At 43.8% G+C, this 19,967-nt stretch overlaps 1 protein-coding gene across 3 annotated transcripts in view; it reads right to left on the bottom strand.

Moving 5' to 3' along the window:
* Positions 1-756: 756 nt before the first annotated feature.
* The window catches only part of LOC110497098 (gamma-aminobutyric acid receptor subunit gamma-3), a 42,353-nt gene continuing 23,142 nt past the window's right edge, over positions 757-19,967 (bottom strand). Inside the window, exons 4-7 of one of the 3 annotated variants that reach the window (XM_036952272.1) lie at positions 9,558-9,695; positions 7,337-7,489; positions 4,115-4,323; positions 757-3,231 (exon numbers count right to left, since the gene is read on the bottom strand). In XM_036952272.1, the coding sequence (XP_036808167.1) occupies positions 2,920-3,231; positions 4,115-4,323; positions 7,337-7,489; positions 9,558-9,695 (812 nt within the window). In that variant the 3' untranslated portion in view covers positions 757-2,919. The remainder of the gene's footprint in view (positions 3,232-4,114; positions 4,324-7,336; positions 7,490-9,557; positions 9,696-19,967) is intronic. The other 2 variants (XM_036952270.1, XM_036952271.1) reach the window with 2 other exon arrangements.

Below are 19,967 nucleotides of genomic sequence, written 5' to 3'. Positions count from 1 at the left end.
CGGGTGGAGATTATAACAAAACATGGTCAAGATGTTCAAATGTTCATAAATGACCAGCATGGTCGAATAATAATAAGGCAGAATAGTTGAAACTGGAGCAGCAGCACAGTCAGGTGGACTGGGGACAGCAAGGAGTCATCATGTCAGGTATTCCTGGGGCATGGTCCTAGGGCTCAGGTCCTCCGAGAGAGAGAAAGAAAGAGAGAATTAGAGAGAGCATATGTGGGATGGCCAGTCCTCTTCTGGCTGTGCCGGGTGGAGATTATAACAGAACATGGCCAAGATGTTCAAATGTTCATAAATGATCAGCATGGTTGAATAATAATAAGGCAGAACAGTTGAAACTGGAGCAGCAGCACAGCCAGGTGGACTGGGGACAGCAAGGAGTCATCATGTCAGGTAGTCCTGGGGCATGGTCCTAGGGCTCAGGTCCTCCGAGAGAGAGAAAGAGAGAAGGAGAGAATTAGAGAACGCACACTTAGATTCACACAGGACACCGAATAGGACAGGAGAAGTACTCCAGATATAACAAACTGACCCTAGCCCCCCGACACATAAACTACTGCAGCATAAATACTGGAGGCTGAGACAGGCATCAACAGGCATATATCAAATCCATCCTATCTTGACAAGATCACAGAGACACACTGACTGGCACACAGACATTGTGGAGCCAAGAGATACACGCTTGACCTCTCCCCTCTCTCCGGCCCAAGCAACTTAGTCTTGACATAGAACAGATACTGCAACCCCGCCACAGTATTAAACAAAAATAACATTCTGATGAGAAGTAACTTACAAACATATGATGAATATAAAACATCTTACCTATGTTACCAACCAATTCTGATTATTCCCCAACGCGTACCAGGGGTATCAACGTACCAGGGGTATCAACGTACCAGGGGTATCCACATACCAGGGGTATCAATATTCTGTGGTGAGCTCCAGGACCGCATTGAAAAAGTATCTCAGAGTAGGTGTCCCTTGTGTATATGATCTCATGTGATCTACACTGCTACTCTGACATTTTGTGAATGCAGGCCCTGAACAATAACTTCCGGTTATTTCTATACGGGGATGCTAATTGTATAATGATCTACTCTGCAATAGACATGAATCGTGTGTAGAGTTAATTTCCTTCTGTGGGAATAAAAGGGTCTGTTTTGGATTTCCTTAGCCTACTTCCTAATGAGTGATTATTGTACATAATGACTTTTCATTGACTTGCCTCCTTACTTCGAAACAACAGGATGCACAGTGTGAGGTTTGAAGTGGGCTATAAAAACCACGTCAGAGACAAAAAACATTCCTACACGTTGAAATATATTTCCATCTTAAATAACTCTAAAGTGTGTAAGAAAGATCAGTTTGCTAATGATCCAAATGACCTACATACACACATGCACACACACTCACACACACTCCAGACCTTAAGCACACTCACACACACTCCAGACCTTAAGCAAAGATAGTTTTATTAATTTAAGCAATACCACAGACTGAATTCTCTAAAAAGCATAGCTGTACCTAGACAGTGGTTCTCTCAGATCTGCTGTAACAAAAGGGTGCGTTCCATCAGACTTAGAAAATAGTCTTTGATTTATTGTAAATACATTATATCAAACTAAGACACTTATGAAGTGCAATATTTGTATTGTTATACAGAGTTGAAAACCACTATTTGTTATTGGTCTAAAGTATGATCTACATTCAACTATGAAAATAGCATGAAAACATCTCTCACATATACGTTCTCTTAAAACATAGAATACAGGGTTCTACCATACTTCTAAGTCAAACCACCGCAGAAACAACAGTGTTACTTACAGTACAGTAAATCAAACTATTTTTAACTCCATAAACACACCTTTTACAATTATTTGTGATGTTGTTGTCTGTTTTGGTACAACAGCTACTGTATGATATAACATGAATTACACATGTTCTTGCTCAAGAAAATAGCAGTAGTGTTGTTGGAGTGAAACCATACATTTTTTATTAGTACTGTACTGAATACGAGCACAATATATACAGTACTGTACTGATGCAAATGCTACCCTGGCCCTTAGCCTATGATGTGTTGTCGGCCTGCTGTATGGAGATAAATGTATGTCCAGATTCTGTAAATTAATTCAACAACATCATCTATCTCCATACCACTATAGTTTGAAACCTTACCATACCTTGTCCTCAGATTTGATTTAATTATCAAATAGTCTGGAAAACTCTGTTACAAAAGAAAAGTTTATTAGATACATTATTTTACAAAATAACTATTTTCATCTTTAAATTATTATCTTATAGTGTTGTTGTAAGGTATACTATGCATGTTCTTGTTGCACATCACCCTTGGTAGAAAACATCATTCAAATGTTTATGATATAAATGTATATTAATCTAAACCAAATGAATGTTATCAATGACCTAATATTTAAGACCCCGTTGGTGCCTAAAATAAATCATATTGAGGTTCTATATATGTCAAATGGCTTGCAATGACTATGCAACTGACTAATTAATACAAAGCAACAATATAATAATTTCATAGTGCAGTCCCCCCTAGCTTTTCATTGTTTTTAATGAACAGTATAGCATGCGTTGAAATGGCGTATGTGGGATAACCTATGTAGAAAAAACTTCAAAGCTTCTAGTGCCCTTATTGCACCTCTGTATAGGTGATGGCCCCTTCCTGAAGAAGGCACTGTGGATGCTTCATTATCTCTTATCTGGCTAGCATCCTGGCGTTAGTGTCTCACAGCTGTCTATTGGCTGGTTACACTAACCCACCAACCAATCAAGTGTCAACGTGCACAAAGCTGCCACTGTGTGACATCTTATGTCTTGTGACATCTCCTCTTCCCATTTGAGTCTTTCCATATTTGTCCAATCGAATTCTATCAAATCCAACTGAAACTGCTAAAGGTAGAGATAAGAGACCCAGTAGACGATGTTGAACAGGAGAAACGACGTAGGGAAGAAGACTCTCGAGTAAGCGTCCAGCTCCTTAATGTCGACATGGATGCGTCCTTTCCTCCACCCTCCCCCCTTGCACTCCTCGTAACAGCAGAAGAAGCTCTGGCAGTCCTTCCCGTCCAGACACTCGTACACGTCCTCATAGTCCTGCCAGTATGAGTAGTTGTTGTTCAATGGAACCACAGTCGTGGGGGACCTGGGCCCCGTGTCTAGCATCGAGTAGGTCTGTGGGAGGGGACAGAGGAAGGCCATCTCCTTAGATGCGTAAGCGATAAAGGGAGAAAAAGAGAGGGTGAGAGAGTGAAGGTGGGGGTGGGGTGGGGGGGGGGCAAGAAATGTGATGAGGGGAGAGAGGAAGGAAGGCCTCATAATTAGATACTGAGAGGGAGAGAGTGAGGCAACAGGGAGGGGGCTGGGGACAACTAAAGCCAGACAGGAGACAAGAAATACATGTGGGCAAACAAGGGAGAAAGACAGATGGAAAGATGAAAAGAGACAGAGAGAAAGAGATGAAGAGAGAAAGAGATCTGATACGTTGTGAGTAGAGCTGTGCTGTCATGCATTAAAGCTCCGCAGCGGGCCGTGTCCTCCCACACCCAGCAGGACGCTGTCATAGCCCAGGCAGGCAATGAGATAGAACCCCTCGGCTTAGTGCTCTACCGAAGCTGGGACTCACTCATTGGCTCGACAGCATTACACGACATGACATGATGACATGACAGGCTATGACACGCCATTTACCAAGTACACTGTGTGACCGGTCGGCAGTGCAAGTGGATGGATATATGAAGGATGGTGGATGGACCAGACCTCAACCCTCACCGGGGGGCAACCTCCCGATTTGCTACCATGCAGGTCAGAGCCACTGACTGTAATACTATCACAGCCCATGCACAGTGTGACTGATGCAAGAGGATGGAGATATGAAGGATGGACTAGACCTCCACCCACTGAGACCATAATCGCTACCATGGCTAGAACTATTGACTGTGACAACACAAACAACCTCGGTCCATGTCTATAACAGCATTACACTGCATTGAGAAAAGTTACACCATTTCGTCATACGGAGGAAAGGTACACCATTACATTGTACGGAGGAAAGGTACACCATTACATTGTATGGAGGAAAGCTCACCAGTCTCTGCGTCTTGTTTGTCTTGTTGTAGCGGGGCTTCTGTGCCCTGTAGGCGTAGTAGTTTTGGATGGCGTACTCCATCATGGCCGCAAAGACGAACAAGAAGCACACAGTGACGAAGAGATCCATGGCCGTCACATAGGAGACTCTGGGTAGGGACGTCCTGGCCACTGTACTAAGGGTGGTCATTGTCAACACAGTGGTGATACCTGAAAGGACAAAGTCGGCGTCATTACACAGATTTTTCACCTAGTCGGCTCAGGGAATCAAACCAGCAACCTTTCGGTTACTGGCCCAACACTCTTAACCTCCAAAACTGAATGCTACCTGCCACCCGGTACTAACTATTTGATATCTGTCTTGGCAAAACGGTGGCAATAGTTTTCTCTGGCAGTAGTCTGAAAATATTTTGCAAATATGTTTTTAAGATATTTTTATCAATTAATGAGGGTAGTTTGTGTCTCTATGTAGTTTTAACTTTAGAAATAAATGGACGTTTACATTAATACATTGTCAGCGCTTAAATATACTGAACAAAAATATGAACGCAACATGCAACAATTTCAAAGATTTTACTGAGTTACAGATCATATGAGGAAATCAGTCAATTTAAATAAATTCATTAGGCCCTAATCTATGGATTTCATAGGTGGGCCTGGGAGAGCGTAGGCCCACACACTTGGCAGCCAGGCTGGGGAGACAGGCACAGCCAGCCAGCCACTGGGGAGACAGGCACAGCCAATCAGAATGAGCTTTTCCCCACAGAAGGGTTTTATTACAGAGAGAAATACTCCTCAGCACCACCCCTCAGAGGATCCTGTAGGTGAAGAAGTCGGATGTGGAGGTTCTAGACTAGCGTGGTTATACATGGTCTGCGGTTGTGAGGCCAGTTGGATGTACTGCCAAATTCTCTAAAATGACGTTTGAGGCAGATTATGGTAGAGAAATTAACATTAAATTATCTGGCAAAAGCTCTGCTGGACATGCCTGCAGTCAGCATGCTAATTGCACTCTCCCTCAAAACTTGAGACATAAGTGCACATTTTGTTCTCCCCAGCACAAGGTGCACCTGTGTAATGAGCATGCTGTTTAATCAGTTTCTTGATATGCCATACCTGTCGGGTGGATGAATTATTTTGGCAAAGGAGAAATGCTCACTAACAGGGATGTACCCATTTGTGCACCAAATTTGAGAGAAATAAGCTTTTTGAGCCTATGGAACATTTCTGGGATCTTTTATTTCAGCTCATGAAACATGGGACCAAGACTTTACATTTTGCATTTATATTTTTGCTCAGTGTGTATATTGAAAAGTGAGCTGAATGTGCCAGCTGAGATTTTGCATGTATAGAGCCTTTTATATAAAATGCTGGGTGTGACCCGCACACACACTCATATGCGCGCACACTCATTTGCGCACACACTCATATGCGCACGCACGCACACACACATTCTCTCTCTCGCTCTTTTATGCACATCACCAGGAACCTCTCATTTGATGACTGAATGTTGTGCTGTTTTCAAGCAGTTACCATGGAGACCAGAAGGCCCATCTATTTTGAGCTGATATTTCATACTCAATCCCCCCTTCCTTCCTTCAGACTCTACTGGCCACGGTGATTACCTTCACCTATTTCCCTTACCTTCTATACATACTTTTGGCACTTAGTCAGCAGAGGTCCTTCATAACTTTCAAACAGGCAAAGGTGTCAGAGCACCTTCAACTGGTTCCTCCAAATAAAATGGCAAAAATGTAATGAATGAGAAAAAGGTATCGTTGTAAAAAACAAAAAAATACCCATAGATGTCACATGAACAGATACAACACATAGAAAATAATACAGATACAAAGAACATTGTACAAAGATATCAGTCTACAGTGCTGTCGTGACTCAGAGACAGAGAGAGAGAAAGAAAGAAAGAAAGTCACTGAACTGAGCATCCCCTGTCCCTTACTCCCTGTCAGGTATAGCCTGATAGTCATTACCATCTGTGGTGGCCCTTACTCCCTGTCAGGTATAGCCTGATAGTCATTACCATCTGTGGTGGCCCTTGTGAACCTGGCTCTTTGGGAATGTCACCCACTACACCTCGTCACTGCCCCACCAACCACACTACACCCTCAGGGGACACCTGCATGTCAGCACCTGCCTCCTCCTTAGCCCCCTACCACCACCACCAGCCACTCTGACACATCTCCTGCTCTTTGCAGTCAGAGCCCATTTTCCTTATCACTCCTCTTTCTTTTCAACCCGCTGATCGATCAGCGGGAAGGCCCGGAAAAATCATCGCTGCGCTTTCATGCCCCAGAATAGATACTAAATCATTTATTTTATCAACGAGAATGGGATATTTATTTTTACTCCTACAGACAGCATTCTTGCCTGTTAGCTAGGGGAAAGACAAACATGTTTCCGGGCTTATCTTTGTACTGTGCCGTAACAGGTGGCAAGAGGGTCGAGCGAGACTATTCAATGTGATTGTGGAGGTTCAAGGATGGTTTGGTGATGAATCGGACTCGTTAATACTCTTCAGGCTTTGACTTGTTTAACCACCATTGCAAATGTGCTTGTGTTGTCACTTAGTTAAAAGCCAAGTATAATGCGAATACTGTAATTTGGACTAAATGTGATATATTTGATCTTGAAGACCAAAAAAAATGACCTGATCAAGGTCCGCTACAAGAGCTGCCTGGAGGAATTGAATCGTACTTACCGCAAAGTTCAACTCAAACTCCCAATCACCTTCAACAACATAATCCAGACGAATGTACATGCACTAATGGAAAGCATGCATCGGGGGGGGGAAAAAAATCATGAATGAATTGCAAACGTAAACAAAAAGGTCATTGTTAAGCCTTGATAAATTACAAGCACGTCGCATAAACAAAATAAGACGGTACAAGAATCTTGAAAGCAGAACATAACATTGCATAAACACATGCAGATTGCTCTCTAGTCTAAACAATAAAATGTAGATTTTTCTATGCAATCTTCCATTGTGGTACCAAGAGTTGGTAACCATCTTTTCAACAAACCATCTAGACTCAGATGTATTTTTTTCCTTTCAGAATAACACATGCAGAGGTAGTCATTGCTGAACACATACAGTACACTACATGAACACTGGTGGAACAGGTTTGATTGAACCCTTGGGTTTTTTCATCTACTTATTATAATATCAGTGTGTATCCTGTCAAATGGTATTCTTCAGATCAGGTACCTAGCGCTGTTCTGGCGGGGGCGGCATCGCTATTGATCCAGAAGGAGACCCAGGAGAGCACCACGGTGAGGATACAGGGGATGTAGGTCTGGATGGTGAAATAACCCATTCTCCTGCTCAGGTCAAAGTACACTGTCATGACCACATAATCACCTGGGAGAGGAGGGGGAGGGGGATAAAGAGGAGGGATGTATATGGAGTGAGGGGCGAGGAGGGGGAGGGAGCGAGGTAAGGAGGGAGAAAGAGAAGAGATTGAGGGACAATCAGAGCGTCAGGTGGAACAAGAACAAGCCAGCGTGGGGGGGGAGAGAAAGACAGAGAGAGAGAGATAATCATGAGAGCTAGCATCAGGGGGAACCACAGAACAAGGCACCATACACAATGCTTCAGGGAGTCTACTTTGGTGGGTTTTGAAGAGGGGATGCTGTAACAATAGAAAGAAAGGAGGCAGATATAACAGCGGTAGAACCAGAAGTCCCCGATGGCACGGTGGCATGGGAACTGTCCACTCGCTCTCCTCATTACCACGCTACAGCACAATACCTATTCATTTCATGCTGGATGAGAAACAAGAAGAAGACATTTAGCGCTTTGTTTTCAGAGTTTGTTGAGATGTAAATTAATGACATGCTATTTTTAGCTGCAGGAGCAAGCTAGCTAATCATCATGCAGCATGATGCAAGCTGGGAGTCAAGAAAAAGGGAAAAAAAGATGAGAAACGTCTAATTTCCTTGAACAGAACTGAAGGAAGATCTGTGGAAGAACTCTGGCTTTCACATGAGTTCTCCACTCAGAACGTGGACTTGTATCACAGTGCACCATACGTAGAACACTTCATTTATTGGATCACATGAGTTTTCAAGACGAATAAAGTACAGCATGAACAATGTCACCTATGAAATTTGAGAATAGGGTCAATGTGGGTTAATTACAGCTTGAGGATTCATACATGAGATCAATTCATCAGCCCCTTGAAACGCTGCTACATGAGTCGTCAATGCTGTCATGAATGCATTACAAATGTATTACAAAGTAATTCCAGCAAGCACCACTCATGAGTATAATTAGATACCTGTTTGTAAAACACGACCTTTGTCGCAAGGAATGATTGTTGCAAATAAATAGATGTAGAATTCAGTATTAAAACCAAACCACATCCTAGGCCTCTGAAAATCATTTAAGTGAATAATTAAATATTTTGAATCTTTAATCCAGATGGTTTGTGTAAAAATATGTTTGCCTTTATACCAGAGGGGACTACTGATGAGCTTCAAGCAATCTACAGAGAAACAATATGTTAAATGTCACAATGAATTATGAAGACAGGTAAATGCACTTTCATTGTGCCCTTTTTCATTACACAGTGAATGATAAAGACAACGTCTGCTCCCTGAGCACTACTCTTAAGTCTACTACCACAGTACTACTCCTAAGTCTACTACCACAGTACTACTCCTAAGTCTACTACCACAGTACTACTCCTAAGTCTACTACCACAGTACTACCCCTAAGTCTACTACCACAGTACTACCCCTAAGTCTACTACCACAGTACTACCCCTAAGTCTACTACCACAGTACTACCCCTAAGTCTACTACCACAGTACTACCCCTAAGTCTACTACCACAGTACTACCCCTAAGTCTACTACCACAGTACTACCCCTAAGTCTACGACCACAGTACTACTTCTTAGTCTACTACCAGAGTACTACTCCTAATTGCAATTTCAACCTGTTTTCTGCCCTGCCAAATGCTGTCTTTGTCATTTCCATGGTACAATAATACTACATATCTTGACTATCTTCCAAGAGAAGGCATTGTCTTTGCTCTCTGGCAATATCTTGCAAAACTGGCAAAGCAATTGTCTTTGCAATGCAATAGCTTACAGAGACTGGAAAAGCAATTGACTTAAGGCAGAGTGGTGGCACCAGACCTCAAGACACCAGCTGGTAATGCCTGCTGTCTCCCCCTGCTAATAGACAGGAGAATATGACAGATAATTTACAGTAAATGTAGACCATTTGATTAAAAAACAGCTAAAAATAACACTTTAATTTTTCCTTGGAATTTTTATGAGTCAGTATCTTATAATTCAGAGAGAAATTGGATGGAGAACACAGGAGCCAACGAAGGGCTGTGATGAGGATTTATTTGATTGATTGTGAAAAATAGAAGGTCAGCTGTTTGGGTATTAAATGTACGGTAACTCATTTGCTGTACCTGCTGTTGTTTTTAGGACGTCTGTGGAATTCCGCAGGCCCATGAAGTCAAACTGGTAGAGGCGCCAGTACTTCTGGTCTGAGGTTTCGATGGAGTTCCTTTTCCATCTGTAAATCATTTCATCCTTGGGGTAACCATCTGTAAGTCAAGTAAACACACAGTGACTCTATGGTAGCATTTCATTCTAATAAAATAAGATTTATGCTTCAATCTGACCAATACATGTTTTATTGTTTGATGGGTCTTACTGGACAAATTCCTATGTATGTTTTGTAAAACCCCCTAATTGCATACTGTTAAATATACCTAAATATGGGAACAGCACACACACATAAACACACGGACACACAGTAGAGCACCATTAGACCGTTATAAAAGTAAAAAACATGGCCATAGTAAAGTGCTGTAAGAGCAGATGAAAAGGAGCACAACAGAGTGTAATAGGATACTTTGAGTTACTGTGAGAGAGCATTGTGTTGATGCTGGAGTTGACCTTCACTTTTCACAGAAGTGTGTGTGTGCCTGTGAAATCTAATTTGAAAGCCGTGCAACGGAAATGAACCACCTCATTGTGCTCTGATGATTTCAAGCAGGTGAACTGTATCCCATTAACATGTTATTATGAGGTGTGTCTCTCACACACACACAAAGCGACAATGTTATTCACACTAGCAAAAGCTACAACAAAGGAAAGCTGGTGAGATGATGTGGAGTGTGCTGAGTGTGTGTCAATATCTTAGAAACTATTATGCCTTGAAAGTACAATAACGAGGAGGCAGAAAGCTATGTTTAGGCTAGGGCTCAGCTGCAAGTTGGGTATCAGGGTTTGGCTCTGGAGTTGGCACTTCCTCCTAAAGGCGTGGTGTCCAGGGCAACCAGGCCAATGATAGAGGGGGCAGCAAAGGGGGCTGCAGCTTCGTGGCCCTGCAGCTGATCCACACGGCGGCGGTACACTTGATCGTCAGGCATCCGAGTCCTGTAAGAGACCGGTCCAGTGGCTTCTTCCACAACTGCAAGGACCTACATAGGGCCTCCAGAGCAGTTCCTCATGTACACAGACTCGTCAGGTAGAAAATGCCTTAAATTATCACGGCCCCCCTGTCTGCATCACCCTCCTGCCTTAGACGCATGTCACTTGTCATGTCCGGGTGCAGCCGATCTAAAGCAGTTGTCAATCGTTTGTTCGTTAACAGCTCGGCTGGACTCTTCCCAGTAGAGGCCATCATAACATGTTGAGACTGCAGGACTCTTGACAATCAGGTCTGCCAGTCACCCACCGAGATCATAGACAGCCTCCCTGGTTGTCTGATCCATGTGTTCAGCTTGGCCATTGGAGGACGGATGTTATGGGGCTGTGGTGACATGTCCGATTCAGTTCCGCCCAGCGAACTCGTTAAACTCCGCAGAAGTGAAAGCAGCTCCATTATCTGACACCAGGACGTCACACAACCCATGAATGGCAAACAGCAAATGGAGGGTGCTTATTACAGCACCAGAGGGCATCAAGATGACCATGGCTACTTCCATGCACTTTGAATGGGAATCTACCATAATGAGAAAAGTCCCTCCTTTGAATAGCCCAGAAAAGTCAATATGAAGACAACAATTTCTTTGTTGTCCACTCCCATGGGTGCAAGGCAGCCTTGGATGAGCATGGTGTGACTCCGGACAGGTGACACAGCTGCGCACCACAGCCTAAATGTCCATCCTAGGCCATCCTCACTATTCCAGGATGCATATCATGCAGCATGGAAAGGACCCCATCCCTCGCCAGGCCAGGTACCACAACCCGACTGCCCCACAACACACAATTCTTGTGAACCGACAGCTCGTTCCGACGATACCATTAAAGCCTAAACTCTCTGCCAGGAACTTCAGAGGCCCATCCATGCAGCACCCAGCGAAGAACTCGGGACAGGACAGGGTCCTTGAAGGTCAGTGCGGCTATCCTAGAAGCATAGAGAAGGGCTTCAGGCACCATCTCCAACAGTATCACTTCCCAGTGAGGTGGTGCCTCGACAAAGAGGTAGTGAGTGGCAGGCAACTCAGGGAATCTGCATTAGCCAACTGCTTCCCTGGATGATAGCTGAGCTCATAACTATGGGGTCCCAGTATCAGGCTCCATCTGACCATGCAAGTGAAAATATTTTTGGGGCATGGGCTTCATATGATGAAGCACGCCCAGCAAGGGCTTGTGGTTGGTGTAGACCACAAAATGGCGACCTCACAAATACTGATGGAACTTCTTGACAGCAAAAAATGTTCGCCAGGGGCCTATTTATCCGGCTGTGCAGAGTACTGTTCAGTGACAGTTCGGGTCCTAGATGCGTAGCACACAGGTGCCTCCCGACCATCAGATTCCACATGACTAAACAAGGCACCGAGCCCATATGGAGACGCCTCACAGACCAGTAACAGGGGTTTTCTATCATCAGTGGGCTAGCAGCCCATCTGCTTGCAGCAGCTGCTTAGCCTCTTTATAGACTTCTTCATGAGTGTCGTTCCCACTCCAGGGAGCGGCCGGGTCCAGTAGGCGATGCCAGGGTTGTAGCTTTATTAAGCCGGAAGTAGTTGTAAAAGTTGAGAAGCTTCAGAAACGACTGGAGCTCAGACTTGTTCTGGGAAGAAGGCCTTTATGGCCTTTACCTTATTCTGGGTTGGTCGCACGCCATCCTTGTCAATGTGGAACCTCTGGAACTCCACACTGGGTGCAGCAAAAATGGACTTCTCCCTCTCAGGCTGTGGCCTCCCATGGATACTATAGACAACATACTTCTCAGGGTCTGGGTGACAGTTTACCAAGTGTGTCTGTTGTGCGGTCCTAGTGGGCATGACTGAGCTGCCTGGGACAGGGACCTTTGTCAAACAAAGTCGAGCTACTGTATATGTCCGCTCCATTTACAGTAGTGACAAAGTGCTTATCCACAAAAATATTCTGATTTATAACAGTGTGCACACTTCCCACGCCAGTTTCCCTTTATAAATCACAGTCAACTCGAAATTTACCCCGCATGAGCGCACGTCTTGTCCTACCCTTTTAACGCCCATAGTTGCCCATAGATAGTGAAACACTCCTAATTAATATTCATCCATACTGACTGCATGACAACAAATCCCGACAGAAAGGTTAAAAAAAAAAAAAATTCACCCAGTGTGAAACGGAAGATCTTGTAGGTTGAAGCAAGAAAAAGTACATTGTTTGGTGGAAAAGTGTGGGAATTACAATTTGTATTTATTTTTCCTTTATTTAACTAGGCAAGTCAGTTAAGAACAAATTCTTATTTTCAATGACTGCCTAGGAACAGTGGATTTAACTGCCTGTTTAGGGGCAGAACGACAGATTTGTACCTTGTCAGCTCGGGAATTTGAACCTCCAACACTCTAACCACTAGGCTACCCTGCTGCCCCGGGGCTTCAGAGTGTCAGCATGTGGCGGACGCTGTGAATGCCGCTGGCTCAGAACTTCAGACTCTCTCAGAAATAAGACGTTATCCAACATTAAAGTGGAAGCCAAAAAGGCGCATAGCCTTACACAGACAAAGTGTTTGTGCCACCGGAGCTCAAGCCCCTTGATGAGCGATTGCCAGTATTATAGGGGAGTCCCTCCAGAGTGGAGTAGTGACGGAGGTGGACACGGACATGCAAGTCGCACCGGATGACACAGGTATTAATTCGTATTCCCTCGTTTGAAAAGAGTAAACCAAATGGATTGTCGTTGTGTTTACACATTTATTTACAAACAATTGACATCTATTTTTAGTCGCTGCGTGTTCCAGCGGGGTCGGTGGTGCTGCAGCTGAGCAGGAGCTGAGTGCGCCCACCCCCCGGCGTCTCCACCGCACCTCATGCGTCACAACCCTCCGGCGGCCGTGTCCTCACAGATGCAGTCCTGCAAACGCAAAGGGACACCATCGACGCTATTAACGAGGTTGCCAAGGAGTTGAAGTGGGACAGGCACGGTTTGGTTTCTGCGGGTGTTTCTCTGTAAAGCTGGGCCCACTAGGGCACAGAGATCCAAGAGAACAGCTCTTGGCAATCGGAACAGGCTCATACGCCACTCATCATCATTGGCCAGTAAATCTTGCAGGTCTTTGAAAATTCTCTCTCTCCAAATTCTTCCATTCGCCACATCTTCCAACAGCAGCCATTGTGCGTCATTACACATTGTAATTGCATGCCTTTTTTATACCCACCCATTTGATTGTCATAGATACCCAATTGCGTAACACCTTCAGGTGTGGTAAATACCCTGGTTGTAACTGACAATGACTGGGCCAAAATCACATTGACAGTTCTGCACAACGAACATATATGAAACTGTACACAAATTGTGCACATTTATTCATGAAAACAAATGTCACAACATGCAACTATTGTTTAATAATTACAGATCCAATGAAATATGATTCCCGATTAAACTGTACAACATATTTGAGGGGTTCTTTTGCAAAAACAGATATCTCCGTTTGTATTTATTATCCTAAATCATGTTTTTTTTTTTTTTTTTGTGCACTCCAGGGAACTCTTCATATATAATACATGAGATGTAATATTTTTGATTTATTTTACACAATGGTATCAATTTCTGCCATCGGGGTCGCAGTTTCTCCAAGTTATGTGCGCACGCATGGGTCAAAATGTCCGTGGAGGACCGCACATTCTCATGTCAAGTTTTTTTTTTTAATAAATCTCAACGTTTGCTTAGAAAATGGCGTACACCTTCTTTTGCGCCTACGCAACGTTTATAAACGTTCATAAATGAGGCCCCTGGTCTTTCATGGTGAAGCAGGCAGGCATGATTTGCAGCAGTCTCAGCTGCCAAGGCTTTTACCTAGGCCACTCTAAATATCAGATTGGGCTCAGCCAATAGACTCATCTAACAATTCTGTCAAGCAGCATCGGCTCTAGCTGATCTCCAAAATGTATTTATTTATTTTTATTTCACCTTTATTTAACCAGGTAGGCAAGTTGAGAACAAGTTCTCATTTACAATTGCGACCTGGCCAAGATAAAGCTCCCAATTATGGTGCACCGAAAGCCTGCGCAGACCAGCAATGAAACTGGAGATATTCTGATTTGCATTTTGTTTACAATTATGAAAATAGAATCTCTGCACAATATCTGACGGATCTGGGCTGAAAGGCCGCTTCAAACATGACACTGTTTTCATAACTCTTAGCAGTGGGCAGGGCCGGAGCGAGTAGAGAACCTAATGTACACTAAACAAAAATATAAACGCAACATGCAACAATTTCAAAGATTTTACTGAGTTACAGTTCAAATAAGGGAATTTGTCAAATTAAATAAATTCATTAGGCCCCAATCATGGATTTCCCATGACTGGGAATACAGATACAGATACTTTAAAAAACATGTAGGGGCGTGGGTCAGAAAACCAGTCAGTATCTGGTGTGACTACCACTAGCCTCATGCAGCGCAACACATCGCCTTCGCATAGAACTGATCAGGCTGTTGATTGTGTCCTGTGGAATGGTGTCCCACACCTCTTCAATGTCTGTGCGAAGTTGCTGGATATTGGCAGGAACTGGAACACGCTGTCGTACAGTTCAATCCAGAGCATCCCAAACATGCTCAATGAGTGAAATGTCTGAAGAGTATGCAGGCCATGGAAGAACTGGGACATGTTCAGCTTCCAGGAATTGTGTACATATCATTGCAACATGGGGCCGTGCATCTTCATGCTGAAACAAGAGGTGATGGTGGTGGATGAATGGTACGGCAATGGGCCTCAGGATCTCTTCACAGTACCTTTGTGCAGTCAAATTGCCATCGATAAAATGCAATTCAGTTTGTTGTCCTTCCCATACTATAACCCCACTGCCACCATGGGGCACTCTGTTCACAACATTGACATCAGCAAACTGCTCGCTCCCACAACAACGTGGTTACACGTGATCTGCGGTTGTGAGGCCGGTTGGACGTACTGCCGAAACGATGTTGGAGGTGGCTTATGGTAGAGAAATGAACATTACATTCTCTGGCAACAGCTCTGGTGGACATTCCTGCAGTCAGCATGCCAATTGCACACTCCCTCAAAACATGACATCTGTGGCATTGCGTTGTGTGACAAAACTGCACATTTTAGAGTGGCCTTATATTGTCTCCAGTACAAGGTGCACCTTTGTAATAATGTTGTTTAATCAGATTCTTGATATGCCACACGTCAGGTGGATGGATTGGCATGGCAAAGGGGAAATGCTCACTAACAGGGATATAAAGAAATGTGTGAACATTTGTTTGGGAGAAATGAGCTGTTTGTGCATATGGAACATTTCTGAGATCTTTTATTTCAGCTCATGAAACATGAAACCAATGCTGAGTTTATACAGTACATGACCAAAAGTATGTGGACACCTGCTCGTCAACACACTCATTCCAAAATCATGGGCTTTAATATGGAGTTTGCTGCTACAACAGCCTCCACTCTTCTGGAAAGGCTTTCCACAAGATGTTGGAATATTGCTGAGGGGAATTGCCTCAATTCAGCCACAAGAGCATTAGTGAAGTCGAACACTGATGTTGGGCGATTAGGCCTGGATCACAGTCGGCGTTCGAATTGGTCCCAAAGGTGTTCAATGGGGTTGAGGTCAGGGCTCTGTGCAGGCCAGTCAAGTTCTTCCACAACGATTTCGACAAACCATTTCTGTATGGACCTCACTTTGTGCATGGGGGCATTGTCATTCTGAAACAGGAAAGGGCCTTCCCTAAACTGTTCTCTTGGCATCTACCAAACCCAGATTCATCTGTCGGAATGCCAGATGGTGAAGTGTGATTAATCACTACAGAGTCCAATGGCGGCGAGCTTTACACCACTCCAGCCGTCGCTTGGCATTGTGCATGTTGATCTTGGGCTTGTGTGCAGCTGCTCGGACATGGAAACCCATTTCATGAAGCTCCTGACAAACAGTTCTGGTGCTGAGGTTGCTTCCAGAGGCAGTTTGGAACTCAGTAGTGAGTGTTGCAACTGAAGATTTTTATGCACTACGTGCTTCAGCACTCGCCAGTCCCGTTCTGTGAGCTTGTGTGGCCTACTCTTTTGCGGCTGAGCCATTGTTGATCCTAGACTATTCCACTTCACAATAACAGCTCTTACAGTTGACCGGGGCAGCTCTAGCAGGGCAGAAATTTGACGAACTGACATTGCCATGTTGAAAGTCACTGAGCTCTTCAGTAAGGCCATTCTATTGCCAATGTTTGTCTATGGAGATTGCATGGCTGCGTGCTCGATTTTATGCACCGGTCAGCAACGGGTGTGGCTCAAATATATACTTTTGTATATATGATGCATTTTTGTTCAGTGTAGAATACGTCACTGCTCCGCACACACAGAGCAGCACAGTGCAATTATTTTAGTCATTTTCAATGTCATTAGCAACAAAAAAACCTTCCAGCCTTTCAACACACTCCTCCCAAGAGCTATGCTTTTCCTCAACAAACTCCTTAATCTTCCCATAAAAAGTCATGATCATGTCAGAAAAGGAAAATCCAATTTTATTTATCCTTTATTCAGCTAGGCAAGTCAGTTAAAAACAAATTATTATTTACAATGACGGCCTACCCCGGCTAAACTCTAACCCGGACGACGCTGGGCCAATTGTGCACCCCCCCTATGAGACTCCCAATCACGGCCGGTTGTGATACAGCCTGGAATCAAACCAGAGTCTGTAGTGACGCCTCTAGCACTGACATGCAGTGCCTTAGACCGCTGCACCACTCGGGAGCCCATTTTGTTTACTCTTGAATCCTCTTCAAACATTCTAGTTCGGATCCAATAACGAGGAGGCGGAAAGGCAAGTTTAGGCTATTTACTCCATGGTGCAGGCAATAAACATGAACGCCATGTTGGCAGGTGACTGAACTTTTACACCTATGGGGCGGGCACGCCATATATGGGAGCGTCTAGGCGACTCCTTAACGTGCCCACATGAACTTTTCCCAATACACAACTGAAACCACATACTCTCCCATCTCCATTAAGATGGTAGGAGTACAGTCAGTAGGACTGTAGGTAGGACTGTAGGACTGGCTCTTCACTGGTAAATGTCAGTTATTGTCAGTTATTGACATATCCCACTCTGTACTGTAGGTTACATAGAAACGAGCCATGGTAGACAGCCCAGCCAAACTCCTCTCTCCTCCTCTGCACAGATAATAGCTTGGGTCAAAGCAAAGAGAATGTAAAAGGGCCATATGTCTATGAATCCTTGTATAGCAGCGTGTATCCACTGAGCTCTAGGTTTGGTCGTATATAAACACTTCAATGGACAGCAATGACTCATCTCTTATCTGGAATTCTCTTTTTCACGTTAGATTGAGGAACGATGCGCTTCCTCCCAAATTACAAAATTACATTGGTTTCCTTACCCTGTAAGCAGTATATGGGACAAGGTATGATCCATGCTATGGACAAGGTATGATATCAATCCATGCTTTGGTTTAGTTTCCCTGGCACTGTTTCCAAATGCTAACGTTTTAGCATTTGTGGCACAAATCCCTTTCAAGTCATGGGACCGATATTAGCATTTTCCGCGACTCATGTTCAAATCCTCTACAAGTGACTTTGTTGAGCTTCACAATACATGTAAGATACTTTGGGATGATTTGGACGATGTACAAAAATGTGTAATAATCGGTCCCGTGACTTGAATGGGATTTGTGCCACAAATGTTAAAACATGAACTTTTGGAAACAGTGCCAGGAAAGGTAAACCAAAGCATGGATTGCTGTCATTTCTAGGCTGCTTACAGGGTAAGGAAACAAATATGTAATTTCGTAACTATCCGTTTAAAGATCTGAAAGGTGAGAAAGTCCACAGTGATGAACTAATAAAAGGTGCAGTGAAATCAGTGGAGGCTACTGAGGGGAGGACTGCTCATAATAATGGCTGGAACAGCATGAATGGAATGGCATCAAATACATAGAAACCATGTGTTTTGATATCATTCCACTCATTCCGGCTCCAGCCATTACCACGAGCCTGTCCTCCCCAATTAAGATGCCACCAAACTCCTATGAGTGAAATGTGTTGTTTTACAGGGTCAGCCATAGCAGTACAGTGCCCTTAGAACAAATTATGTGCTTTGCTCAAGGACACATCGGCAGATCGTTCACTTTTGTCGGCACGGGTATTCAAACCAGCAACTTTCGATTGCTGGCCCAACGCTCTAACCGCTAGGCTACCTGCAGTCATTATCACCATGGGAACACAGCACGCCACATGTCCAATGTTCTTTTCCCTGGGGTAAGTGAAAATATCAAACAGCGAGGATGTGTCTGTTGGCTCTGTCAAGCCAGTGGGTGGGTGGTGTGGAGGACTGGATTGAGTTTTCCCGTTTTGCTTAAGTTAACTCTTCAGACCCCCTGTTTCCAGGACGGAGATTAAGCCTATTCTCTATTGAGCATGCTTTTTAAACCAAGACTACGCTCAATTTGTGTCTGGGCAATCAGACCAAGATGTTTACTTCCAACAACAAAAAACATTCAAACCATAATAATATGAAAGGACTATTTTCTGAAGGCGATATTTTTGAGGATGACTTACTGTATGGATGTACATAGGCTGTAGATGGAGAAGCAATTGTGTTGCATTGGAAGGGTCGGGAAATGGAGGGGGCATACGTACACGGGGGGGGGGGGGGGGATTTATTGTAGACTGAATAGAAGTAGGATCAAGGTCTTTTTCTGGGGAACAGCTGGAAATCCATTAGGTCCAGCATGCATGGCTTTCACATCCTGTTCCCACCAATCCTTAATAAGGGTAGAAATTCAGTGTTCTTATTCCACTTAACAATAATGCTCTATGTTCACTTGCCATTCTGCCTGAACTGAATTTTGTCCCATTTTATTGCAGGTGACGTGCTGTTGTCGTGTTGTTAATGGACTGCCCAGAAAGCCTGGTTTTTCAATGTGGCTTTAAAGAACGGTATAGAGGTACAGAGTAGCTTTGCATCAAGCTTTCACATTGGTGACTCACGCATTCTCATGAAAAGCTGCAGACAATCCTTCTCTTTCAGGCTTTCAGAGAATCTGCCCAACAAGCCTCCAACTCAAAACAGTGGTATGTGCATCGACCTCATACTGTGACAGAATACACACAGTATCATTTGGATCTAGTACAATGGACCTTGTAGTGACCAATGGCGTTCATTTCAGGTACCTCCATCGTTATATATATATATATATATATATATATAAAAGTGAGTTGTAAGACTATAGTACGTGGGTGAGAAGAAAATGCCTGGGATATTATGGTCTGGCTTTTGGTGTCTATTGTGTATCATACTGTGATTGTCTTGTGCATATATAAGACATTGATTGTTCTGTATATATTAGGAGTATGTGAGACAAGGGAGATATACCTGTCCGAAGATGTTTAGTAGGTAATGGAAC

The sequence above is a fragment of the Oncorhynchus mykiss genome, chromosome 18 (assembly GCF_013265735.2).
Source record: "Oncorhynchus mykiss isolate Arlee chromosome 18, USDA_OmykA_1.1, whole genome shotgun sequence".
Taxonomy (NCBI): domain Eukaryota; kingdom Metazoa; phylum Chordata; class Actinopteri; order Salmoniformes; family Salmonidae; genus Oncorhynchus; species Oncorhynchus mykiss.
The sequence above is the reverse complement of the archived record's forward strand: the minus strand, read 5'-3'. Positions and strand labels throughout refer to the sequence as shown.